The sequence below is a fragment of the Theropithecus gelada genome, chromosome 13, assembly GCF_003255815.1.
Source record: "Theropithecus gelada isolate Dixy chromosome 13, Tgel_1.0, whole genome shotgun sequence".
NCBI lineage: Eukaryota > Metazoa > Chordata > Mammalia > Primates > Cercopithecidae > Theropithecus > Theropithecus gelada.
The window spans coordinates 90,440,323-90,467,175 of NC_037681.1; the positions used below are offsets into that span (position 1 = coordinate 90,440,323).

Below are 26,853 nucleotides of genomic sequence, written 5' to 3' on the forward strand. Positions count from 1 at the left end.
GAGGTATGAACAACTTAGTTTTATGCAAAAGAGAACTTGTTGCTTTCATTAGAGGGGATAGAGGTCTGTGTGTGGCTTGGGATTCTTGGAGCATAGCAGCTGGGTTTCAAAAGGGAGCACCCAGAAAGCAAGCATTCTAATGGAACCAATGGCGGTTGCAGGATTGTTTATGATCTAGCCTCAGAAATCACAGTGTCACTTCCACTAACCTGTATCTTTTTTTTTTTTTTTTTTTTTTTTTTTTTTTTGAGACAGGTTCTTGCTCTGTCTCCCAGGCTGGTGTGCAGTGGCATAATCTTGGCCCACTGCAACCTTCACCTCCCAGGTTCAAGTGATCCTCCCGTCTCAGACTCCTGAGTAGCTGGACTACAGGCACATGCCAGCATGCCCGGCTAATTTTTGAATATTTTTTTGGTAGAGGTGGGGTTTTGCTATATTGCCCAGGCTGGTCTCAAACTCCTGGGCTCAAGCAATCTACCTGCCTTGGCCTCTCAACGTGCTATGATTACAGGCATGAGCCACCGTGCCCAGCCAACTACTATGCTTTATTAATTAAAGCAATGTATTAGTCAGAATTCTGCAGAGGAACAGAACCAATAGAGAGAGAAAGAGAGACAGAGAGACAGACACAGACACACACACACAGACACACACACACACACACACACAGAGGGGGTATGTGTGTGGTGGGGGAGGGTGAAAGAGATTGAGGATGGAGGTGGGCAAGTATCAGGATCTTCCGAGGGAGTCAGCAAGCTGGGGATGCAGGACAGCCATGATTTTGTTCCAGTCTGAGTCCAAAGGACTGACAACCAGGAGCAGTTCCCATCTGAAGGCCGGCAGGCTGGAAACCCATGAAGAACTGATGTTTCAGTTCACATCCAAAGGCAGGAAAAAAACGGATGCCCTAGCTCAAGGCAGTCAGGCAGGAGGACTCCCTCTTACTCTTGGGAAGGTCAGCCCTTTTGTTCTTGAAAACAAAAGCTTTCAGCTGATTGTATGAGGACCCCTGTTCCATACTGGATCATCCAAAGACCCTCACAGAAACACCCAGAATAATGTTTGAGCAAAAATCTGGGTAACCCATGGCCTGGTCAAGTTGACATAAAATAAATAGTCACAAGCCTGTTGAGATTCAAGTTTCAGAAGTGCTGAATAAGATGAACGTTTTTGAATTAGGTGAATTAGATGAACGCTTTCAGCTTAAATTTTTATGATTATGTGAATTGACTCTAAAGCAGTGAGGGAATCAGAGAAAGAAGTGAAAAAATGGGGGAGTATATGGAGGTAAGCCCAATGAGCAACAATATGTGTGAGTTAAGATCTTTTTGAGAAATGTAACAGGCCAGCTACTTATTATAAATGAACAGTAATTCTGAATTCAGCGATAATGTAGTTAAATTGAGCAGAATCAGTTTCTTGTATTCCTACCTGGTTGGAATGTAAGCAATTGGCAATGGGTCCCTGGTTCTACTGTGAGACCTGTAGCCTCAGAAAAATCACAGATCATTCTAGAGCAGGGCTATCCAATAGAACTCCCCGCAGTGATGAGAACATTCCACATCTGCGCTGTCCTGTATGGGTGACTACTGGCCACCTGTAGCCGCTGGGTACTTGAAATGAGGCTAGTGTGACTGAAGAACTGAATTTTAAATTGTATTTAATTTTAATGAAAATTTAAACAGCCACATGTGGTCAGTGGCAACTGTAGGGGACAGCCCAAATCTAGGACATTTCTTTTAGCTCTTAAGATAGAACCATGTAGTCTGCAGCTAGGGAACTGCCAGTGTTTGCCTTGACTCCCAGGAAGGTATGACAGAGTCCCAACAGCCTTATGCCTGAGGAAGGGCCCTGAGTCATTTCCACTCACCACCACCATTTCCACCCCCATCACCAACAAAATAAAACTAATCTGTCTCAGCTCTTTGAGCTTCTGGAAATATTTGCCTGTGTCCTGGCACATCCTTTTTGGAGTTTTAGACTTGTGCTTTGTTTGGCTTCAGGACCTGTATGAGGCTGGAGAGAAGAAATGGGGGACAGACGAGGTAAAATTCCTAACTGTTCTCTGTTCCCGGAACCGAAATCACCTGTTGCATGGTAAGGCACTTCATTTCCCAAAGAAAGGGTGTGAAAGATAGCAAAAACTGTATTGCCCATAAGTAATTGATAACCTTTCTCTTTCAGTGGGTACAAAGAACTGATTGTACCCAAGTGTCTTAGATTCTCACCCTGGAAATGTATTAGTCCAACGACGTGTATGAAAGCTAATTTCTGAAAGATTAATTATGAATAATTAGCAAAAATGCATGTAGTCATAGAAGTTTGGCATTCTTGTTTCTAGAAAACTGACCTTCATAGTCAGTCATTTTTCTAAAGTAGCCCCAGTATTTTCATTCTAATTTAGTTACATATGAAAGTAATCTGTAGTAGATTAGGCAGCAATAGAATAGCAATGTTGGTTGATATTTATTCCTGTGTACCATCCAAGCTGTAAAGCTAATACAAGTGATTTCTTTAGGGGTTACGTTGTATAAGATGAATAATGGATAATTTCAAATTTGAAATGTTTCTGATTTGTTTCTGATAAATATAAACTTTGTAATGTGATTTTAACTTATTTGGGGGAAAGATACTAGACAATTTTAGAATATTTGCTGTCAGGTTTATATTCTTTTAAACAGCAGTAAGGGTTTAATAACATATTTCATCTTTTATATGAGTTCTTTAGATCTTTAAGTACATTATAATTTTATAAACCCACCCACCATACCTTTTTAGTCACACACACTGATTTGCAAAGCCTGTGGGAAATTTGAGAATGAATTTGTTAAATTGAAAACATAAAGCAATTGAGAAGTACAACACATTCTGAAGTTGTAATTATTTCAGATTTTTCACAGTGACAAAAAACAGGTGATTACTCCCGTTAATCAATATCCCAGGCTACCATCAGAAACACAAACTTCTGACTCAGCTTCTTTCTTCATTTCCTTCCCTTGCCTGGTTACAAATAATAGGAATCTCCCCCTGGTGGTATTTTCCAAGAACTGCAGGTCCTCAGAAGCCGATTTAGTGCATAAATGCATTTGCAAGCATTTTCACTTCTGGGTGCAAGTCAATAGTTAGGCAATTATGAAATATCTGTTTGTAAGCCACCAGGAGAAAATATTTTAAGCGCTGTTTGGATTAGGAAAACTTCATAATTGTCTTACCAACCAACAATAATGGTGAGGTTTCATAATAACTATGGTTTTGTTAATAATTTTCTATTTTCTAGGTGCAGTGTTAAGCATTTTATAAGCATTGTTTCTTGCAACACCCAGTGGAGCAGTAATTATTTTCTCCATTTTACAGTGGAGAAAACTGAGGCTTAGAAATGTGTCAATTAAGTTCTTTGATTCCAAGCCACACACACTGACTTCAATTTAAGTAAGAAAATATGAAATAATGGCCGGGCGCGGTGGCTCAAGCCTGTAATCCCAGCACTTTGGGAGGCCGAGACGGGCGGATCACAAGGTCAGGAGATCGAGACCATCCTGGCTAACCCGGTGAAACCCCGTCTCTACTAAAAAATACAAAAAACTAGCCGGGCGAGGTGGCGGGCGCCTGTGGTCCCAGCTACTCCGGAGGCTGAGGCAGGAGAATGGCGTAAACCCGGGAGGCGGAGCTTGCAGTGAGCTGAGATCCGGCCACTGCACTCCATCCTGGGCGACAGAGCGAGACTCCGTCTCAAAAAAAAAAAAAAAAAAAAAAAAAAAAAAAAGAAAATATGAAATAATATAGAATGGCACAAGAGGGAAAATGGAAAATACTGGTAGCTCACCGATTTATACAGAGAGCTGAACACCTTCAGGAAGAACAGCAATCAGGGCAGTTCTGGGGGTCTCAGTAGAAGGGAGTAATGGATTTTATTTCTAAAGCAGAGTTTCTGAAGTTCGTTCTCTATTTAAAATGCTCATTACTGACCCCCTACTTGAGACTGGCTGAATTAGAACCTCTGAGTGTGACACCCAGGAAGTTTAACAGGTTTCTCTGAGGGTAAAGATGACGCAGTGCTTTTGGCCATCCCCGTGAGCTGCTCAATTAAAAAGTTCCCAGGAGAGAGTCTAATGGGTCCTGACTGGGTGAACTGCTCACGTGTTTGACAGAGGTTGTGGTGTATGTTGTTGAGTATGGTGTCCCTTGATTGACAGCCCTGTTAAAATCACATTGATGGAAGTGAGGCAGCACCCCAAAGAAGGCGATGGTGGGAAGATAAAATGGATACCTGCTCTAAGAAGGTTCCAGAAGGAGACAGCAAGAGAGGGAAACATATTCACCACATTCAAAAATACTTAGGGAAAAAAAAAAGCAAATGTAATTAAGTTTAAGTATTTTAAAAGATGCAACCAGCTGTTATTAACTGTGACTCAGTTTTGAAGGGGTTGAATTGTTCTAGTTTTGTTGAGCCAAAAGGGAGATGACAGGGAGGTGATTGCCAAGGACAAAAACACAAAACGACACATTCTGCTTATTAAGGAAACAATGGGAAAGGAAAGCAAAGGTCCCCAGAGGCCATCTCCATTTTATGTACAAGGGTCCCACATAAGGGAAAGGACTTGACTGGTGTCCTCCAAACATCACAGCATTTCTTCCTTCTTGTCCACTCTGCACCTCCCTCCTGTGTGCTTGCCCACATTACTAATTAGTTTCCTCCTCAAGTATGCTGAAGAATAAATAGTGTAGGCTAGTTAAAAATGCTCATTTGCTCCATAAATTTCAGTTTCCTCTATTTTTTCTTCCCAATAATACTATTTTGTTATTGTTTGCAGTGTTTGATGAATACAAAAGGATATCACAGAAGGATATTGAACAGAGTATTAAATCTGAAACATCTGGTAGCTTTGAAGATGCTCTGCTGGCTATAGGTAAGCTGGTAGGGGGAGTAGAGAAACAAATGTCTATAGATTTTCCTTCTCATTATCAACTTGCAATATGGGGATATAGAATTATTTTCAGAGATAAAAGTTGTTTGAATCACTCATGGTACATTCCAGGTTTTTAAACAAGAAATATCATATACAACCTGATTGCTATTGTGCCACGTGGTTTATATATTTTATATCTTCTATGCTTTTGTATGTCCTATGTGAAAGGTAATAGTGTGCAGATAAACAAGCTGCAGCTTGCAAGTCTGTGAATGGTTAGAAACTAGTAACTGTCTCATATGGCAGATACAATAATCCTCATTTTGAAACGAAATACCACCCTTTGCTTTGATAGACTTTATCAATTACTTCTCCAGGAACTTGATGATAAATCGAGGGTACTTTCTATCTGTGAAAATACATAGAGCATAGCCTATGTTCATGAAACATTGCTTGGCTAAAATTTCCCTGGCAAAGCAAATATTGATACCTTGTAGAAACAGAGGAAACAACTGTCACTTTCCTTTTTTCATGGGTCTTATCTGTAATCTTTTCATTTCTTCTTTTTTATTTTTCTTTGCCAGTAAAGTGCATGAGGAACAAATCTGCGTATTTTGCTGAAAAACTCTATAAATCAATGAAGGTAAATGGCCTTATTTTTAGCATGTAAATGAATTTGAGTTATCTTGTGTCCACCTTCTTAAGCTTACTTATATCCCCTATCCAAACTTTGCTCTGAAAGATCCAATTCAATTCATGGAATACGTCAGTGAGTGCCTGCTAATAATAATACTAGGTGATATTTACTGAGTACTTAGGATGTGTGGATCACTGTTTTTAATAGATTAATTATATCCCCACAACAGCTCTATGAGGCTGGTACTATTACTAACCCCCAATTTACAGATGAGGAAACTGAGGCATAGAAAGGATATGCAGTTTGCCCAAGATTCTCAGTGAGGAAGTAATGGAGCTAGAATGCCAGGTAAACAGCTGGCATTCTAGCTCCAGAGCCCATATTCCTAACCCTCCATCGTACTCTGCAGGCACCTGTGCTGAGAATCACAGGAGGTGCAGGGAAGGTCAAAATGTAGTCTTTGGCCAGGTGCGGTGGCTCCTGTAATCCCAGCACTTTGGGAGGCTGAGGCGGGTGGATTACTTGAGGTCAGGAGTTCAAGACCAGCCTGGCTATCATGGTGAAATCCCTGTTTCTGCAAAAATACAAAACTTAGTCAGATATGGTGGCTCACGCCTATAATCCCATCTGCTTGGGAGGCTGAGGCAGGAGAATCACTGGAACCCAGGAGGCAGAGGTTGCAGTGAGCTGAGATCGCACCACTGCACTCCAGCCTGGGTGACAGAGTAAGACTCTGTCTGAAAAAAAAAAAAGCAAAACAAAACAAAAAAATGTAGAACTTGCTCTCAAAGAATGTCTAGCCTAGACAAGTATGTGCAAAACACCAATTGAGCAGGACCTTCCAAATGTAAAAGTTTTACATCAGAGGATTTCACATGGTGAGGGGAAGGGGTGATAAGGCTGGGGAGGGAAGGATAATACTCTATGAGAAGGAATCGTAGGTGAGCCAGGTGGCAGGGTATGTCTGGACAGCACAGGTTATGGCTCTAGAAAAGCAGGGAACAGCATCCTGTGGTCAGAACATATAGCACTGGAAAAGTGAGTTGTGGAGAGCCTTGAATACCATGATGAGGAGTGAGGATATTCCTCAGGACTGCCAAGCAGTGGAGCAGAGGACATCATCAGCACAGTCATCTCTAGTCTTGCTTTGGCAGACTAAAGAAGACACTGAAAAACAGCTAGGTTATTGTATATGTTTGGATTTCGTTTTCTTCCTTAGGGCTTGGGCACCGATGATAACACCCTCATCAGAGTGATGGTTTCTCGAGCAGAAATTGACATGTTGGATATCCGGGCACACTTCAAGAGACTCTATGGAAAGTCTCTGTACTCGTTCATCAAGGTAGGTCACAGCAGCCTCAGTCCAGAGGAAAGGATCCAGAAAAGGACCCCTCTGACCTTGGCATTTAGCACTTGTCCCCTCTTCTTGGTATATATAATTTCCTTTAAAGATGATACGCCCGATATTTCCAGTCTCTCTTCTTTCACACAGATATTTAAACCTTTGCCAGGATACAAGCTGGAAATTTGCCTTCTAAATACAGTAATTATTTTATGTTGACCCTAGACAAAGATTACATTTTAATGAATACTTTTAAGCCCACAATTTCCTTGTCTACCTAATTATGATAGAAGATAAACAACTGAATCCAGAGTCCTATGCAGGGCCAGCTGAGGTCTGCTGGGAACATGGAAAAGCATTTTAGTTATCCTGAATTACTGTTCTTTACCAGGCACCAGACTTCTAGGAGTCCTAAGAGGGCATGGTAGTGGTGAGAAATGATTCACCTCCCTCAAAGCCAGGCATTCCTGGGATTTTGTTTCTTGAGGATGCCAGAAGAGTCTCATGGACATGAAAGTGAGACAGATTTCCCTAGCAGCTAAGGTTGCCTGCACTGCAAGCTTCAAATTAGCATTTGATCTGTGAATTAAATATTCTGAATCTTACTCAAAGCTTGGAGAGGTTGACAGTTCGGTGATTTAAACTGCAGATTTTTCTCTTTTTTTTTTTTTGAGATGGAGTCTCACTCTGTCACCCAGACTGGAGTGCAGTGGTACAATCTCCACTCACTGCAACCTCCACCTCCTCAGTTCAAGTGATCCACCTGCCTCAGCCTCCTGAGTAGCTGGGACTACAGGCATGAGCTTTGTATTTTTTATAGAAATGGTGTTTCACTGTGTTGGCTAGGCTGGTCTCGAACTCCTGACCTCAAGTGATCCACCCCTCGTGATCTCCCAAAGTGCTGGGATTACAGGCATGAGCCACCATGCCCCACCAAGCTGTGGATTTTGTTACCATGTCTGCAAGGCATGCAGGAACTTGTTTCTATGTCTGGCTAGGCTATTAGGTAACTTGATTTTGCAGAGCTGAACTGTATAACTAGTTTAAGATTCAAGGATGACAGTAAGTGAAGTTATGGGAAAATATACTACAAACAAGAAAAAAAACAAAATAAAAAAACCCCAGGAAATGACAAATGATTTATGGATGATATGGAGAGACTAGAACTCTCGTGCACCATTGGTAGGAGTGTAAAGTGGTGCAGCCACTGTGAAAAACAGTCTGTTAAGAAACTTTAAGCACCAAACTTCTTCAAAAAGTTTAATATAGACCAGGCATCGTGGCTCACGCCTGTAATCCCAGCACTTTGGGAGACCGAGACGGGTGGATCACTTGAGCCCAGGAGTTCAAGACCAGCCTAGGCAACATAGTGAGACCCTGTCTCTATAAAAAATGCAAAAATTAGCTGGGTGTGATGGTGCACACCTGTAGTCCCAGCTACTCAGGAAGCTGAGGTGGGAGGATCACCTGAGGCTGGGGAGGTCAAGGCTACAGTGAGCCATGATTGTACCACTTCAAGACTCCAGCCTGAGTAAAGACCCTTCCCAAAAAAGAAAAAGAAAAAATTTTAACATAGGATGACCACATGATCCAGCAATTCCACTCTCAGTTATATACTTAAATGAAAACAGGAACTCAAACAGCTAGTTGTACATCAACATAAACATTATTAACAATAGGCACAGGGTGAAAACAACCTAAATATCTATCAACAGATGTCTAGGTAAACAAAATATATATATACATACATAAAAAGCAGTGACATTCAATGGTAGGCTGTCATGAAAAAAAGGAATGACATTTTTGATACATGAATGAACCTTGAAAATATACTAAGTGCAATAAATCAGACACAAAAGGACAAATATTGTATGATTCTGCTTTATGAAGTATGTAGAATAGGTAGATTCATAGGGACAGAAAGTAGATTAGAGGTTACCAGGAATTTGGAAGGACAGGAAAGAATGGGAGTTATTGGTTAGTGGGTACAGAGTTTCTATTTGGGGTGATGAAAGGGTTTTAGAAATAGACAGTGATGATGGTTACAAAACATTGTAAAAGGAACATTGAAAATGGTTAAAATGACAAATTATATATATATATTTTTTAACACAATAAAATGTCTCCGAAAGAATTTAAATAAAATTATTTAATGAAATGTCAAAAGAGTAGACTAAGTATTATTATGCTTCATCATAGCATTATTTATATTATTTACATTGCTTTATGTTATTTATATTTATATCAATAATATGGTATTATAGTATATAATTTTATATTATTATTACTATTAATCAATAGGGAATAACTTAAATTATGGAAAATCCATATAATATAATACTATACCAACACTAAAATAATTGAGTACAAATATATTGATTGGCTTGGGAAGAAAACACTATAATCTAGTGTATATATGTCTGTATATATAAATATGTAAATATATGTGTGTATACACACACACCACTAGAAAAGATTAAAAATAAAGAATACATTGCTCATTCAATAATAGTTGTCAAAAGAAACAAAATACGCAGAATAGAATAATAAAATATGTAAATAATAGAAAAAAATGACAAAAGATAAAAATAAAAGTTATAAAAATAAACTCTCAAGTTAGGTAAAAACATAAAATCCAACTTCATGCTGTTTATAAGAAACAACTAAAATATAGTGACATGTAAAAAGCTTAAAGAAAAACACCAGGGAAAGAAAGCGAACATATAAGAAAGAAAGTGGAAATTATGCTATTAGTAAAAAGAAGAATTTACGGAGAAAAAGTATTAAATAGGAGAGAGTGGATCACTTTATACTGACAAAGGCAACAATTCACAGCAAAGATTAAACTGTTATGAAACTTCAAGTACCAAATCATATTGCATTGAAATGTATAAATAAGAAACTCGAGGCTCCAGAAGAAAACATATAATGGAATTACTATGCTAGTGAGAGACTTTAATACATCCTATGCTTTGGCAGATCAGTAAGGCAAAGTATAAACAAGGATATATTAAGATTGAGTTTAACAGATATTTATTAAACTTCGAAACCTATATACAGAGATTCCATCTTTTCTAGTCCCCACGAATGACTAATAAAAATTAATCTAGGCCAGGTGCAGTGGCTCACACCTATAATCCCAGCATTTTGGGAAGCTGAGGTGGGAGGATCGCTTGAGCCCAGGAGTTCGAGGCTGCAGTGAGCAATGACCACACCACTGTACTCCAGCCTGGGTGATATAGCAAGACCCTGTCTCTAAAAATATAATATAAATAAATAAATAAAAGATTAAAAAATTAATCAATTATTATGACCACTAAAATTTCTATGTAGAAATTATAGAACCTTTCTGGAAGACTGTTTTGTAACCCATATCAAAATGTTTAAGAAAACAGGTTGGGTGCAGTGGCTCACACCAGTAATCCCAGTACTTTGGGAGGCTGAGGTGGGTGGATCACTTGAGGTCAGGACTTCAAGACCAACTTGGCCAACATGGTGAAACCCCGTCTCTATTAAAAATATAAAAATTAGCCAGGCGTGGTGGTGTGCACCTGTAGTGCCAGCTACACAGGCAGCTGAGGCAGGAGAATCGCTTGAACCTGGGAGGCGGAGGTTGCAGTGAGCCAAGATTGCACCACTGCACTCTAGCTTGGGCTACAGAATGAGACTCCATCTCAAAAAAAAAAAAAAAAAAGGTTTAAGAAAATGCATTTAGTCCAGTAATTCCTATTTTATGAAAATTAATCCAGAATAAATCATTAAGAAAATATACAAAAATGTAACTACAATATGCTTATTGAAGCAGTGTTTATAATAGTGAAAAATTGAAACAACATAAATATCCAACAATAGGGAGAGGGAGGATGTGATTAAATAAATTATTTTACCTACATACAATGGGATATTCTGTAACCATTAAATAATGTTGTAGAATAATATTTAACAAAATAGGGGTCTGGCACAGTGGCTCACGCCTGTAATCCCAGCACTTTGGGAGGCCGAGGTGGGCGGATCACGAGGTCAGGAGATTGAGACCATCCTGGCTAACATGGTGAAACCCCGTCTCTACTAAAAATACAAAAATAAAAGCTGGGCATGGTGGCGGGCGCCTGTAGTCCCAGCTACTCTGGAGACTGAGGTAGGAGAATGGCGTGAACCTGGGAGGCGGAGCTTGCAGTGAGCTGAGATCACGCCACTGCACTCCAGCCTGGGCAACAGAACGAGACTCCATCTCAAAAAAAAAAAAAAAAAAAAAAAAAAAATTAACAAAATAGGGAAATAGGCTATATTGTTAAGTGAAAAAGCAGAACACAGAATACTACTGTTCTATCACATTGGGCATCTAGATACATAGAAAAAAGACTGGAAGGACATTCACACATCAAAATGGTAAGAATAGTAGTCTCTAGATGATGGAATAATGGTTGATTTTTGTGTTCTTTTTTGTCTTTATTTTCTACACTGAATGAGTATTACCTTTGTAATAAAAAATAACAAAAAAAAAATTTAAAGCTAAGAAAAATCCAGCCAAGCTTGAAAAAGTTGGCTTACATGACTTTGAACTGTGTGTTTTGTTTCAAGATCTATTTATCTAACTTTGCTTCCCTATCCAACAGGGTGACACATCTGGAGACTACAGGAAAGTACTGCTTGTTCTCTGTGGAGGAGATGATTAAAATAAAAATCCCAGAAGGACAGGAGGATTCTCCACACTTTGAATTTTTTTAACTTCATTTTTCTACACTGCTATTATCATTATCTCAGAATGCTTATTTCCAATTAAAACGCCTACAGCTGCCTCCTAGGATATAGACTGTCTGTATTATTATTCGCCTATAATTAGTCATTATGATGCTTTAAACCTGTACTTGCATTTCAAAGCTTATAAGACATAAATGGAGATTTAAAAATAGAAATAAAAATGTATTCCATGTTTTTAAAAGATTACTTTATACTTTGTGTTTCACAGACATTGAATATATTAAATTATTCCATATTTTCTTTTCAGTGAAAAATTTTTTAAATGGAAAACTGTTCTAAAATCACTTTTTTCCCTAATCTGATTTTTAGAGTAGCTAGTATTTTCTTCATTTGAAATTGTAAGCATCTGGTTAGTAAGAACGCCCATCCAGTTTTCTGGGACTTGTGTAATGTTCTGAATTTAGTTTGATATAAAGAAAACTTTTTTGTGCTAAAAATACTTTTTAAAATCTTTTTCAATTTTGTTGATTGTAGTAATTTCTGTTTGCACTGTGCCTTTCAACTCTAGAAACATTCTGAAGATGTACTTGGATTTAATTAAAAAGTTCACTTTGTATGAATGTGGAAAAATAATTTTAATTTTAAAATGGTGTCTTTAGGCTGGGGGCAGTGGCTCACGCCAGTAATCCCAGCACTTCGGGAGGCCAAGGTGGGTGGATTACCTGAGGTCAGGAGTTCAAGACCAGCCTGGCCAACATGGAGAAACCGCATCTCTACTAAAAATACAAAAATTAGCCGGCTGTGGTGGCAGGTGCCTGTAATCCCAGCCACTCAGAAGGCTGAGTCAGGGAGAATTGCTTGCACCCAGGAGGCAGGAGGCGAAGGTTGCAGTGAGCCGAGATCATGGCAGCCTGGGCGACAGAGCGAGAAACCAAATCTTAAAGGGATGGGGAGGGGAGTGTTTTTAAAATGAGGTATAGTCTTTCTCTGATCCACTTTTCACCTTCTGAGGTTTTTCATCCCGACCCCTGAAAGGAGCTATTTTTGAAGGACTTGTGTTACTCAGTTTCTATAGGAATTAAAATATAAGGGAAAAAAATCACATATTTAGTCTTATGTGTGCCAACTGGCTAATGTTCATATATGCCAAACACTACTCAATATCATAAAATAATGTATGAACTTATTCTATGGAAATGAATGATGCTGTCTGCTCTAAGTAGACCATTTATATTAAATATCATAAATGTATAAAAGACATTATAGTAAGAATACTTGCCTTCTTTGTTCATTTTATAACATCCGTTGTATTTTGGTGGGTGGAATAATAAGAATTTTTAAGTTTTGTGTTGTTTATTATAAAAGCTACAGCTACTGGTAGAAGCTACTTATGTGAATATTTAGTCACTCCACTTACAGGAAATAATACTGCCATTTGAATGCCTTTCCAGAAGACCACAGAATCTCCAAATCAGCTTTATTTTGTCTTTGGAAGCACGGTGAATTTTTTGGTAGAAGTTTTATGTTTAAATGATACATAGGTTGGCCAAAATTTTAAAACAAATAGCATTTATTCACCAGAAGATTTCCAGAAGGTAGAATAAAGTCACCCTGGAGGAAAGTTTGTCATATTGAATTAGCATGACTTTGAGATATAATTATGAAGTAACTTTGTTTTTCCCTCCCACTGTCCACTGACATTTATTCAGCGGGCCTAGTTCTTTTAGATGTAGATTCACATAGAGAATAGAGTCATAACTTTTCTGTTCACTCTTAGGTTTTAAAGTCCTACTGTGTAGTCCCTTAAGGTCATAAAACAGTGTCATTTTAGTAAGTAATATATCCAGTCAAAATTCCAAGCTTGATTTATAGTTGAGGCTTCTTCCCTCACTTACTTCTGGCTTACTGCCAGTAGGAAGCTGGTTTCTGGGGAAAGGGTGACCATGGGCTTCTCTTCTTTTTCCATCTAGGTTTCCTTCCACGTTCTTCCCCTGCCCCAACCTACCATGTCTGGGCTGTAGCAGAGCAGAGAGTTAAGGGGAGCAGGAAAGCTGTTACCTGACTGTCATTGCTGTAGTGGTAGAGGATCAGCCCTGCGTGACTCTGACAGACTAAAGTTGATTCTTGTGGGCATTCTTGTGGGTTCCTTTGTCCACCTCATCATGCTACTCACCTGCGGTTCCTTTGGCAAGGCAAATGTGTACTCCTTTTTCAGCCTCTAGGAATTTGGTGACTCTTTGAGGTTCTCAGTGCTGAAGTTCATTGCTTTCCTCCCAGACCTGTTGGGCAGGACCCAAGATGATCCCATCCCAGCTATCTCATGGTGGTCCACATCTGCTCCATGGGAAACACCTGCACGTTCTTTGTGCTGGCAAATTCTGTGTATGCAAGCTGATCCCTCTGTAGCCATCATTCTCCGCCTCCCACCTCCACCCCAAGCTGCCTCGGCTAGCCTCTCTCAGTTCACATTTCTCATACATGAATCAGACATTAGTCCACTGGGGCCCTCAAACTACGTATACTGCCGATGGGAGTCTAAATTGGTACATTGATGCAATCAACCCAGAGAGCAATTTAGTAATAGCTAACAAAGTTGCAAATTTCCCAGCAAATTCACTTCTGGGAATCGGCTTGGCGAATCCATTGCACATGATGTTCATTGCTGCTCTGTAAAGCCGTTAAAGTAGAAATAACCTCTCTCACTAAGGAATGTAAAAACAAATATGGTTCAGTCATTCAATGAGCAGTGAAAATTATCTAGCAATTGACCAAATGGACAAATCTCGAGAGTATAATTTTGAGAGGAGAAAGGTGCACAGTGAGAGGTACAGCTATGATTCCGTTCCATGATATGTCTAAGCATGCAAAAGAAAATATTTATGGGTACGCATATAAGGACATACATGGACATAATGATATACAACATTCTCAGCACAGTGATTGACACTGGGGAGGGAGACAGAATGAGATGGAGGAGGTACACAGGGGCTTCTGCCTATCTGTACTGTTCTATTTAAAAAGAATGAATCATTGATTACACCTCAATAAAGCGGAGAGGAAAAAAAAAATGAAACCAAGTATGATAAAATTTCAAGCTAGTGGTGGGTCCACAGGAGAAATATTTTTATTATTTTACTTAAAAAGTAACAGAAGGGAGTCAGGGAGTGAACGCTCGCTGTCCGGAGTCCATCACAAGAGCAGCTCCTCCAGGCAGACACTTGTCAATTTTGCTAGGGCCTCCTGAAGGCACTTTTTTTGAGTACGGACAGTCACGGTGCCAGACCCTATTCGGACATCCCACTGGCACTTGATAGGAAAGAAAAGGAGTGCCGGGAACGTTCCCATAACTTAACGGGTTCCTTTCACGTCTACAGCAGGGTAGGGCTCCTGTTAAGGAAGCCCAGGAATCCAGCATAGCGCCTCATCCTAGGGCCCCTCTCACAGGAGGCCACGCCCAACAAAGCAGAGCGCGGCCCCAGCAAGCGCCGAGCTCCCGCAAGAAGACCAAATAGCTTCGGGGTTTTGCCACTTGCTTAGCACAGGCCCATAAGCACCGGGGGCTCAAGGCACCTTTGTATAAAGAATGCGCGACTGAAGTCCCAAGTCTTGCCACTACAAAGGCGTGTGTGAACTACGGCTTAACACTGCGTCTACGCCTAAGTTCATGTTAGTAGGACGCCAGGCCCACCGCAGCCCCGAAAACATCGGCGCGTACGAGCACGCCGCGTTCTGCGCAGGCTCCACCTGCCACGCACGCACGCCTGCCTTGCCCCGCCCCTTCCGGAGGCTCGCCACACGCATGCGCCCGCCGGCCCGCGCTTTGTTGCGAAAGCGAGGGGGCGAGGTGGCGAGGTCCTGCGGTGCTAGCGCGCGGAGCGACCAGAAGCTGCGGGCGGGGCGGAGGATGGAGGCTGTAGCGTCCGCTGCAACGGTTGGAGCTGCGCGTGAGAAGGTGGTGGTGTAGGCATCTGCGCTCGGGGAAGGCTGGCGGCGGCGGCCGGGCCATGGCGGGAGACCCCCTTCTCTGGGCTCCCTGAAGTCTCGGGGAGCCGTGACCCATGGGATCGTTGAGCAGCCGGGTGCTGCGCCAGCCTAGACGAGCCCTTGCCCAGCAGGCGCAGGGTGCCAGGGCGGGGGGCTCGGCCCGGAGGCCGGACACTGGAGACGATGCGGCGGGCCACGACTTCTGTTACTGTCCGGGCAGCCACAAGCGCAAGCGGAGCAGCGGGGCCTTCTGCTACTGTCACCCTGACTCGGAGACGGATGAGGATGAGGAGGAGGGGGACGAGCAGCAGCGGCTCCTCAACACCCCTCGAAGGTACGTGGGGGCACGCACCCGCGCGGACCCGGACCCGCACCTGTTTGGCCTGGGGCCGAGCCGGCGCCCCGTGCGCTTGCGGGGTGCAGCGCTCTCCAGCCTATGAAGAGGGGTCGTGCCCTTGACAAGTGAATGTGGAAGCCGGCCCGATGCCGGGCGGACGGGGGAGCGCCTTGGGAGACGCCTGGTATTCTGCATTTTTAACCACAGACGCTTCCAGGGTGTTGTTACAGCCCCAAGATGAGGATGAGAAACGCCAAGCCCGAGCTCGCGTCTCGTTAAACCTTGGAGACGCCCGGCTGGCTGGCCTTCCCAGTCCACCTTTGCCCTCTCAAGTGGGTAGCCGCAGACTAAGTTGTTTTGCATCCGGTTGCCTTAGTACAGACACTAAATGTAATCTCTGAAATGGGCACTCTTACTGTCGCCCACTCAGTGGAGGGGAAATAATTGCACACAGGAGTTCTCGTTAATCGTAAAGGTGAAGTTTATCAATAGTGTACATTTGTTCCTAACCAGGAACAGAGTTTGTGCAAGTTTCTAGTAGTTGAAGTCGTTGACCCTGGATGTACTGTATGTAGGGCGGTGCTGCTGCAGCTTGCTTAACTTTTTTTTTTTTTTGATGAGTTGAAAGATGGAATATTGACTTGTGACCTGGAATTGGAATGTAGTTTATAGGTAGAATGTATTCTTACACAAACAATTTGGTTTTTCTGCTTTTGTTTTTAAAGGTGATTTGGTAGGGTCACAGATGAAATTTTTTTAATGATTTCTTTTTCTTTTTTTTTTTTTTGAGACGGAGTCTTGCTCTGTCGCCCAGGCTAGGGTGCAGTGGCCGGATCTCAGCGCACTGCAAGCTCCGCCTCCCGGGTTTACGCCATTCTCCTGCCTCAGCCTCCCGAGTAGCTGGGACTACAGGCACCCGCCACCTCGCCCCGCTAGTTTTTTGTATTTTTTAGTAGAGACGGGGTTTCACCGTGTTAGCCAGGATGGTCTCGATCTCTTGACCTCGGGATCCGCCCATCTCAGCCTCCCAAAGTGCTGGGATTACAGGCTTGAGCCACCGCGCCCGGCCTCTTTTTCTTTTTTTATTTTTCAGACAGAGCCTTGCTCTGTCACCCAGGCCGGAGTGCAGTGGTGCGATCTCAACTCACTGCAACCTCCACTTCCTGGTTCAAGCGATTCTTGTGCCTCAGCCTCCCACGTAGCTGGGACTACAGACACGCACCACCATGCCTGGCTAATGTTTTCTATTTTTAGTAGAGACAGGTTTCATCATGTTGGCCAAGCTTGTCTCAAACTCCCAACCTCAGGTGATCTGCTGGCCTCATCCTCCCAAAGTGCTGGAATTATAGGCGTGAGCCACTGCGCACCCAGCGTAAAATTAAACTTTATGAGCAGATTCAAAAAGGTTTTGCTATACAAGTGTTACATATTGTAAAAAAGGAATCATAGATTAAAAACTCAATAGTTTGGTTTATAAAACCTTTTGTACCTTTTTTAATGAATATTTTTATTTATTTACAAAACTGGACCCCTACTGTGAATACTATTCAGTAACTTTTTTTGTTGTTTATTTGATTTTTGGAGTTTTTTTCTAAAGAGACAGGGGTCTCACTATATTGCCCAGGGTGGTCTCAAACACCTGGGCTGAAGTGATCCTCCCACCTCAGCCTCCCAAAGTGCTCAGATTACAAGTGTGAGCCACCATGCCTGACCCTGTAACCTTTTTGAAGAGTCAGTGTAGCATAGTTTTTTTTTTGGAAAAATTTTTTTCTTTTTTGAGACAGGGTCTCGCTCTGTCGCCCAGGCTGGAATGCAGTGGTGGGATCATGGCTCACTCCACCTCGACCTCACAGACTCAGGCAATTCTCCCACCTCAGCCTTCTGTGTAGCTGAGACCACAGGCATGCACCACCACACCCAGCTAATTTTTTTATTTGTAGAAACAAGGTCTCACTCTGTTGCCCACCCAGGCTGGCCTTGAACTCCTGGGTTCAAGTGATCCTCTTGCCTTGACCTCCCAAAGTGTTGGGATTACAGGTGTGAGCCACCGTTGCCAACCTGTAGCATAGTTTTAAGAGTTCAAATCTGAGTTCTTGGCCAGGCGCAGTGGCTCATGCCTATAATCCCAGCACTTTGGGAGACTGAGGCAGACAGATCACCTGAGGTCAGGAGTTCAAAACCAGCCTGGCCAACATGGCGAAACTCTGTCTCTACTAAAAATATAAAAATTAACCAGGCGTGGTGGCGGGCGCCTGTAATCCCAGCTGCTTGGTACGCTGAGGCAGAAGAATGGCTTGAACCTGGGAGGCGAGGTTGCAGTGAGCCGAGATGGCACAACTGCACTCCAGTCTGGGTGACAAAGTGAGACTCCATCTCAAAAAAAAAAAAAAAAAAATTCTGACTTCTTGTCTGTATTCTGCACTTAATAGCCTTATTTTCCTCATATGTAAATTGGAGATATAAATACCTGCCTTTTAGGCTTTGACAAATATGAGAACAAACAAATGCACAATGTCTAGCATGTAAGCATGAAGTAAATATGTCTCCTTGATGAATTGGCCCCTTTTTCACAACAAAATGTTCATCCTTCTTTATCCCTAGTAATTTAGCCACTACCACATACATGTATTTATTTATTTATTTATATTTAGTGGGTACAGGTGCAGGTTTCTTACATGCATATAACGAGTAGTGGTGAAGTCTGGGATTGTAGTGTATCCATCAGCCACTTTCTTTTGATAAATGTCTGAATATCTCATTTTCTCTCCTTTCACTTTTTACCTGTGTATATTTAAAATAGATATCATGTAAACAGCATATAGTTGAGTCTTGCTTCTTTTATCCAACAGGACAATCTAACCTTTCAATTAGTAGTTAGACCACTTATATTTAATGCAATTATTGAAATATACGTCACAGTGCATTTGAAGGAGAGAAATCACACAGCAATTTGAATACAGGAAATTTAATATAAACATTATTAACAAGGCACAGAGAATTAACTACTGAGGACAAAATGCTAAGGTAAAGAGATCTCTAGAAAATACATGGAGTCGTCAGTACTTCTAAGGCTGAGTCAGAATAGCCACAGAAGGAACTAATTTGGAATAGGTGCCCCCAACCCTTTACCAAGCTAAGATTCAGATGATGTTGAAGGAGGTGTGGCTGTAGCCCACTGGATGGTGGAAAAGTTTGCTCAGGTGCGGTAGGCTGAGGCTGGCAAGCAGGACACTACCTACTAGGATGCCAACAAAATTATTTGAAGGCCTTTTGGCCCAGAAGGCCAAAGATATTAACTATCTAGACCTTTACAGAAAAAGTGTACCAACTCCTAGACTACATAAGTAGACTGGAATGGAAAGTTTTTAAAGCAAATCTTTATCAGAAAATACGTATCAGAGTTTAGTGTGTGTATATTACTGAAGATACTTGGATTGTTCAGCCCAGTACGGATGCAGGGTATAAGAAAACACTAAGATGGGCCAGGCGCGGTGGCTCATGCCTGTAATCCCAGCACTTTGGGAAACCAAGGCAAGCAGATCACTTTAGGCCAGGAGTTTGAGACTAGCCTGACCAACACAGTGAAACCCCGCCTCTACCAAAAAATACAAAAATTAGCCAGCCATGGTGGTGCGCGCCTGTATTCCTAGCTACTTGGGAGGCTAAGGCAGGAGAATTACCTGAACTCAGAAGGCAGAGGTTGTAGTGGGCCAAGATTGCGCCACTGCGCTCCAGCCTGGGAAACAGAGTGAGACCCTGTCTCAAAAACTAAATAAATAAAAATTTAAAAGAGAAAGCATTAAGATGTTGAATTTTGTGTGTTGGCCCTAGTATATTCTTCCTGAGGTTGTCTGGTGTGCCCTCCCACATCAACAGACCACCTTATGAGAAGTTTTAGCTTTTAGGCCCAACTTCCACCTCATACCTTTGTCAACTGCATGTTTTACTTTTACATTTACAAGACTGTTAAAACCCACACTGTTCTACAACCAGATCTTGAGTGTTTTGTCCACAGCTTGTCTCTAAAAAATTGAAACAACATTTACATACTTATAACTATGTAAATATTGTTTCTGAAGAGTTAAGTAGTGTGCTAGGATTATAAATCATACTTGGTGGGTCTGATGGGTCCAATGTCACAACCCCTTGTCTGTTCAAAGGGAGAAATTTTTCTAACCTCACAGTCATATGGAATCTTTTCTTATATTCCATCAAGTGCTTAAAGTCAGGCCCTGCTTTTGTTTGTATCTTATTTAGACCGTGCCTTTTTTTGTATTGCTTTTTTATTGTCCTAGAGTGTATAATGGCCTTTCCCCCACTCTTGACAAAGTAACAATATTCCTTCATCATGGCTTCAGATTTTTCTGAAAAAACACAGAAAAGTCTTTTGAAACACACTTTCATGGAATCCTTCTCTAAAACCTAGACCTCTTCCATCCTCCTGTTCCAATCTGGATTTGTCTGCTCTTATGCTAGGACTTCCTTTCACCCCATCTCTAGGATTGAATCCACTATTTTGTGTAGCCTGCATTTCTTTCTCACTCATTTTAGGAACTATTTAATACATCTCAAGTATTTTTCCAAGAAAGGGTGCAAAAGGGAGTAATTTGTGCATATCTAAATATAAATTTAGTCTCTTTTACTTTATTCATCCTCTGTCTGGGTATGGAAATCTAAAATAACTTTCTTCATATCTTTGATGATACTGCTTCATTGTCTTCAGGCCTACAGTCTTGATGAAAAATTTGATCCTGGTGTAATTCTCTTTTCAGGTGACCATTTTTGCTCTCTGGAACTTGTGGAACTTTTTCTTTGGTATTTTGGGATTTAACTAGAATGTGCTTAAGTATGGGTCTTTTAATGGTCTTGGTACTTGTTCCTTATAATATGAAGACTCATATACCACCTTAGTTTTGGGAAATTTTTTTCCATTAATTTCTTCCATAATTTCCTTTCTCTTGTTGTCTTTATTTTCTCTTTCTGGGATGCCTCTTAACTGGATTCTGGATTTCTTGGATTATGCATCTGTCTCTTCTTTTTTCCTTTCTTCGTCTTTTTGCTTTATGTTCTGGGAAATCTCCTTTAACTTTTTCATTACTATCATTAGGTTGTTTGGCCCTAACTATGAGGTATTTCTTTCGGACCAGGAGTGAAAATTACTAAAACATGAAATGTGCTGTGATCCATGAAAGCTTGGGAACCTCTGCTCTACAAAGCGTGCCCCACCTATAACCAAGTTAGTAGTCTTCTTACTCAAAGAAGAGGTACACTGGAAATAGATCTATTTACTCAAAACACCATACACCAGTTACTCATTCTTCAATGTAAGTGGACAAGCAAGGAAGGATCACCCAACATGAGGAAGAAAAACAAACAAACCATTCTTTCTTTTAATAAAAAAATTAAATTTTTTTAAATTTCAGTAATCATGTCTTTAGTCTCTAAAAGCTCTGTCTTGTTCTGAGTCATCCTTTATCATAGCATCCTACGGGGTGAATATAATAATCTCAGATCTCTAGGTATACTAGTGAGAGGGTTTTTTATTCCTCTCTTTTCCCTGAATTATATGTTTCCAGGGATGTAGGGAGCTTCTCTCTCTCTCTCTCTCTCTCTCTCTCTGTCTCTCTCTCTGTCTCTCTGTCTCTCATATGCTCTTATTCTTCCTCATGTTGGGTGATCCTTCCTTGCTTGTCCACTTACATTGAAGAATGAGTAACTGGTGTATGGTGTTTTGAGTAAATAGATCTATTTCCAATGTACCTCTTCTTGGAGTAAGAAGACTACTAACTTGGTTATAGATGGGGCATGCTTTGTAGAGCAGAGGTTCCCAAGCTTTCATGGATCACAGCACATTTCATGTTTTAGTAATTTTCACCCCTAGTCCAAAAGATATACTTCATAGTTAGGGCCAAACAACCTAATGATAGCAGATTGCATGGTATCTGAAAGATGTTACTGTATTTCCTTCAAATTTAAAATATTCCACATGCTTCTCTGAGTTGGCTGTGGTGCTCTAAGTTCAGATGGTATCCTGAACTGGTGAATTTCACACACAGTTTGGGAACCATGACTCAGGGTGAATGGATTGGGAGTGAACAGGCCACAGATTCTTTAAATTTCAGAATGAGAATTGCTTTGTCTGGGCACCAGCAGCTACACTACAGCCTTAGATCTTCCATTAGCTTTGTGCTGTTTCTAGAAAAGCCTTGGAATATTTTTGCCTCAGTATCTGTACTCTCCTTATCTATAATCTGTATTCATAGAGTGGAGAAGGCACTAATTTCCCCATTTTCTGCCCCTCTTCTTTCTTCTGCCTTTGTTTCCCTGAGGCCTCATCCTACTTTTCTCGAACCAAGGGTTCTAATGGGAAGATAAGCCTAGCCTCCATCCTAGCCCTCCATAATGTATTATTTGGCTATGGCTTTCACTGTTCTTTTTCATTTGAATTTATTTTCTAACTTTCAGATCTGTGTAAATCTCTCATCAAGTAATGAGTCTACCCTTTACCTTTTCCTGGTGTGGACTTATTCCTTTTTGTACTCTTAATCTTTAATGTAATTTGGGGAGGGATGGGAAGCCAACATGTGTACATTCTGCTATCAGGAACTGGAAACTACATTGTCTCTTGATTTCTTATCATAATCAATGAAGTGGGTACTATTAATGTCCTCTTTTTACAGCTGTGATAACTGAACAGGGGGGCAGCTGGGACTCAAACCCAAGTCTGTTACCACTAAGGCATGTGCTGTTTTTATTGTTGGCTAGGAAGAGGTGTTAAGTACACAGGTGTTAAATTCACCGGTTCAGGATGTCATCTGAAACAATTACTTCATTTTTAAAAAGAGATTGAGGGCCGGGCGCGGTGGCTCAAGCCTGTAATCCCAGCACTTTGGGAGGCTGAGACGGGTGGATCACGAGGTCAGGAGATCGAGTCCATCCTGGCTAACACAGTGAAACCCCGTCTCTACTAAAAAATACAAAAAAAAACTAGCCGGGCGAGGTGGCGGTCTCCTGTAGTCCCAGCTACTCAGGAGGCTGAGGCAGGAGAATGGCGTGAACCCGGGAGGCGGAGCTTGCAGTGAGCTGAGATCTGGCCACTGCACTCCAGCCTGGGTGGCAGAGCAAGACTCCGTCTCAAAAAAAAAAGAGATTGAAAGTTTTATGTGCTAGGAAAGTTGTCAGAATTGGTCAGGAATTTGAGATATTGGTCAGCCTCTGCCTAGAGCCTTTTCTTGGTTACTGGACCATTTTGAGCAATTATTTTCAAACTTTATTTTTTTAGTCAAGTTCTTCCTTTAAATTAAATCTGTGCAGAAATCCCGTATGTTTACAGATATAATAGGTGATGCTGTTCTGGTTGAAGTTAGATGGGATACTCACAGTTCACTCCTCAGCTATCCTTGGTGGCCCCTAAGACTTCTCCTTTGAGCAGTTTTTAAAAACCTTTCATCTGAAATAAATAAATAAATAAATTTTAAAAACAAATAAGAAAAGAAAACCTTTGATCTAAGGTTGCAAACCATTTGTCCAGCGGGAAGAAAACATTTTAAGTAGTTTAAGAATAGGTTGGTACCAAAGTAAGATTAAATGTAAATCATTTTAAAATTACTTGGGTAAGTGAAATGTTTACTCTTGTTCTCCATTTCCTAGTTGCAGATTATTGCACTATTTGAGTTCCTTCATAGTGCTGGTTTTTAAATAAGGAAATAAGCAAAAAAATCAACATGCTAACTTCTTAATCTATTGAATAGGTAATTAAATTAGTCCAAAATTGCTAAAATGTGTGTAGTGAAAAGTCTGCCTCCCATGCCGCCCCCATTTCTCCACTATCTCTCTCATGCATAGAGGACCCAGAGATAACCACTATTGTTAATTTCTTATGTACTCTTCTAGACACAAGAAAATTTGAATATATACTCTCCCCCTATCCTTTTACACAATAGGTAAGTTGACTCTATTTAATAGAAATTGAATAAAAGGAGTATTTAGAAATATATGCAAAATCAGTAAAACATTCAATTTATATAAATATGTGACTTTTTCATTTCTTTTAACAGGAAAAAATTAAAGAGTACATCTAAATATATTTATCAAACATTATTTTTGAATGGTGAAAACAGTGACATTAAGATTTGTGCTCTAGGAGAAGAATGGAGCTTACACAAAATATATTTATGTCAAGTAAGTATTTTTTCTATTTGAGTAACAGAGTAATCACTTAAACTCTTAAATCATGTTCTTTCTCATTGCACTTCACAGTAATCTTTTGCATGAACACCATAGTGGTTAAATCCTCTCATTTGGTAAAAAGTCTGTAAGAAAAATGGTAAGCATTGTTAGTGAAAACTAAGTTTGGTCTAGAAAGAGATTTTGAGATTTCAGTATCATACGAGCCTAATACTACGTATTTGTCATTACTTCATAAAGTGCTTTTTTCGGTGCCTTCTGTTGATAAAAGGGGAAAAGTTGGGGAAAAATATTTAACATTAAAGTTAAGATTGTAATGTGTTTATTTTGCTTATGGTTATTTAAATTGGATAAACTCACCTGAAATGTTGCTTTGTAGTTCACATTGAGTGTGAGTGGAAAGTCCTCTCCTGGAAAATCCAGGTAAAGACAACACCAAAAAGTATAGACTAAGTCGATTTCTGTACTGAAAACATTACTACTTGCCACCCCACTTTAAAAATTCAGAACTTTCATAGCCGGCGTGGTGATGGGCACCTGTAATCCCAGCTACTCAGGAGGCTGAGACAGGAGAATTGCTTCAGCCTGGGAGATGGAGGTTGCGGTGAGCTGAGATCGTTCCACTGCACTCCAGCCTGGGTAACAGAGCGAGACTCTGTCTTAAAAAAAAAAAAAAAAATCAGAGTTTTCAAAATAGAATACAATGTTGCTCTAAGGGCCCAAATATTTTATTCCAGATATTGGTCTGGGCACTAGGAATAAAACAACAGTTTTTATCGTTTGGAACTTATATTTTTCCTCTTTACCATTTGAGAATAATTACTGGTAAGACAGTATAGTATAAACTTTTTCAGTAAAAGTATTTGGAAAGGAATTGCCTTCTCTAACATTTTAATCATGTTTTAAAATGTGTTTTTGAGACCGGGCGCGGTGGCTCACGCCTGTAATCCCAGCACTTTGGGAGGCCGAGGTGGGCGGATCACAAGGTCAGGAGATCGAGACCATCCTGGCTAACACGGTGAAACCCCGGGCGCCTGTAGTCCCAGCTACTCGGGAGGCTGAGGCAGGAGAATGGCGTGAACCTGGGAGGCAGAGCTTGCAGTGAGCCGAGATTGCGCCACTGCACTCCAACCTGGGTGACAGAGCGAGACTCCATCTCAAAAAAAAAAAAAAAAATGTGTTTTTGAAACAAATTTATTTTAGCTTGAAGTATGTTGCCCAGACACTATATCAGAATATTGCTTTTAACTTCAGGATATGATTCATATTGTTTCTTTTTAATATCTGGAAGCAGTTTTGTGAACTTAAGGTTGAGAATACCTCTGTTAAAACTTTACCTCTCATGGAAGCTGTATTGATTATAGTTCAAGCCACATGCTAAAATATAAGCCCCCTGAAGACAGAAACAATATTGATTTTGTTTATTGCTATATTCACAGTGCCTTCTACATACTAAGTACTCAGTAACATTTTTAAATAAATTAGTTAATATTTGATCAATTTCAAAGTAATTCTAATTATGAGGAGTGCTATCTGGCAGATAACTAAAGACTTCATTCTATACCTTTCCAAGAATTCAGGTCCATTCTGGAAATTTCTCATTAGATTAAATTTTGGATTTTCCCTAATTTCTTTGGGAATCGTTCTGTTTGTGCTGACTTGGGACTGGTTTGGTCCTTTATAGCCACTCAGGTGTACAGTAAGGATTCAACAGTTTGAATAAAAAGCTAACCAGGTTCAAACAGAAATACAGGAATTCAATTTAGATAGTAATATAGGAATTTTAGTTTTTTGTCAAAAATAGTACTAAACTGAACGTATATTTTGATACACCTAGTAGTGTCCGTATCTTAATTTCTTTTCTCCTGTAGACATATTTGGCAGTTCTTTTTCTGTTGAAGTAATAGAATGGATGAGATTAGTTAATGGATAGAATAGTTGCTTAGAATTAGAAATGGGAAAATAATTTGGAAGACACAGAAAGTACTTGATAATCGTCGACTTTTTTTTTTTTTTTTTAAGTCTGGCTACTTTTCTAGTATGTTCAGTGGTTCTTGGAAAGAATCCAGCATGAATATTATTGAACTGGAGATTCCTGACCAGAACATTGATGTAGAAGGTAACTACCATAATAATTAACTATTATGCAAGAATCATAAAAACATAATCTTATTCTTTTGGTAGAAACTAAATAATTTCTTCTAGCCTTGTAGTCTAGCAAACTCCTTTTATCACCTCAAGGTGATAATTTTATGTTGATTTACGCCATAGTTTATCAGTTCTGTCCATCCTGTCACTAATCTGTTTTGTCATGTGGGCCTTATCAGTCTGTTTACTTATCTTTGTAAATATGCCCACCTGGGATATGGAAGACGTAGGATGAAGGAAGGAAAAGTATGACCATTTTTTTAATTATGTAGAAAATCTGATAAATAATACTTATTGATTATTCCCTATTTTCTGGGAACAGTAAAGGCATAAATCATGTAATATTGTTTTAGAGCTAAAAGAATCCTTAGTTGAGGAAGCTGAGGCCCAAAGGAGTTAAGGGACTTACTTTGGATCTCAGAGCAGTTTAGTGAGCCTATGTCAGACGACAGCTCTCCTCATTCGCATTCCAGTGCTCTTGCTGCCTCCCTCATTGGTGGTCCACATGGAAGTACCTGGTGCTCAATACAAAGGCAAAGAAATAGTTAAGAATATTTACAAAGCAAACCATGTGGGACATTCGTAACAGTGGCAGTGGAGGAAGGATGGA

At 40.5% G+C, this 26,853-nt stretch overlaps 2 protein-coding genes across 4 annotated transcripts in view; both read left to right on the forward strand.

The window, feature by feature from the left end:
- Positions 1-11,830, forward strand: part of ANXA4 (annexin A4) — an 84,866-nt gene extending 73,036 nt beyond the window's left edge. For 2 of the 3 annotated variants that reach the window (XM_025353679.1, XM_025353677.1), the window contains exons 9-13: positions 2,004-2,097; positions 4,812-4,907; positions 5,492-5,550; positions 6,764-6,886; positions 11,503-11,830. In XM_025353679.1, coding sequence (XP_025209464.1) covers positions 2,004-2,097; positions 4,812-4,907; positions 5,492-5,550; positions 6,764-6,886; positions 11,503-11,562 — 432 coding nt within the window. In that variant the 3' untranslated portion in view covers positions 11,563-11,830. The remainder of the gene's footprint in view (positions 1-2,003; positions 2,098-4,811; positions 4,908-5,491; positions 5,551-6,763; positions 6,887-11,502) is intronic. The other variant, XM_025353678.1, reaches the window with a different exon arrangement.
- A 3,520-nt stretch (positions 11,831-15,350) lies between these two features.
- GMCL1 (germ cell-less, spermatogenesis associated 1) overlaps positions 15,351-26,853 on the forward strand; it is a 54,147-nt gene continuing 42,644 nt past the window's right edge. Inside the window, exons 1-3 of the mRNA XM_025354537.1 lie at positions 15,351-15,905; positions 23,966-24,089; positions 26,118-26,214. Coding sequence (XP_025210322.1) covers positions 15,646-15,905; positions 23,966-24,089; positions 26,118-26,214 — 481 coding nt within the window. The 5' untranslated portion in view covers positions 15,351-15,645. The remainder of the gene's footprint in view (positions 15,906-23,965; positions 24,090-26,117; positions 26,215-26,853) is intronic.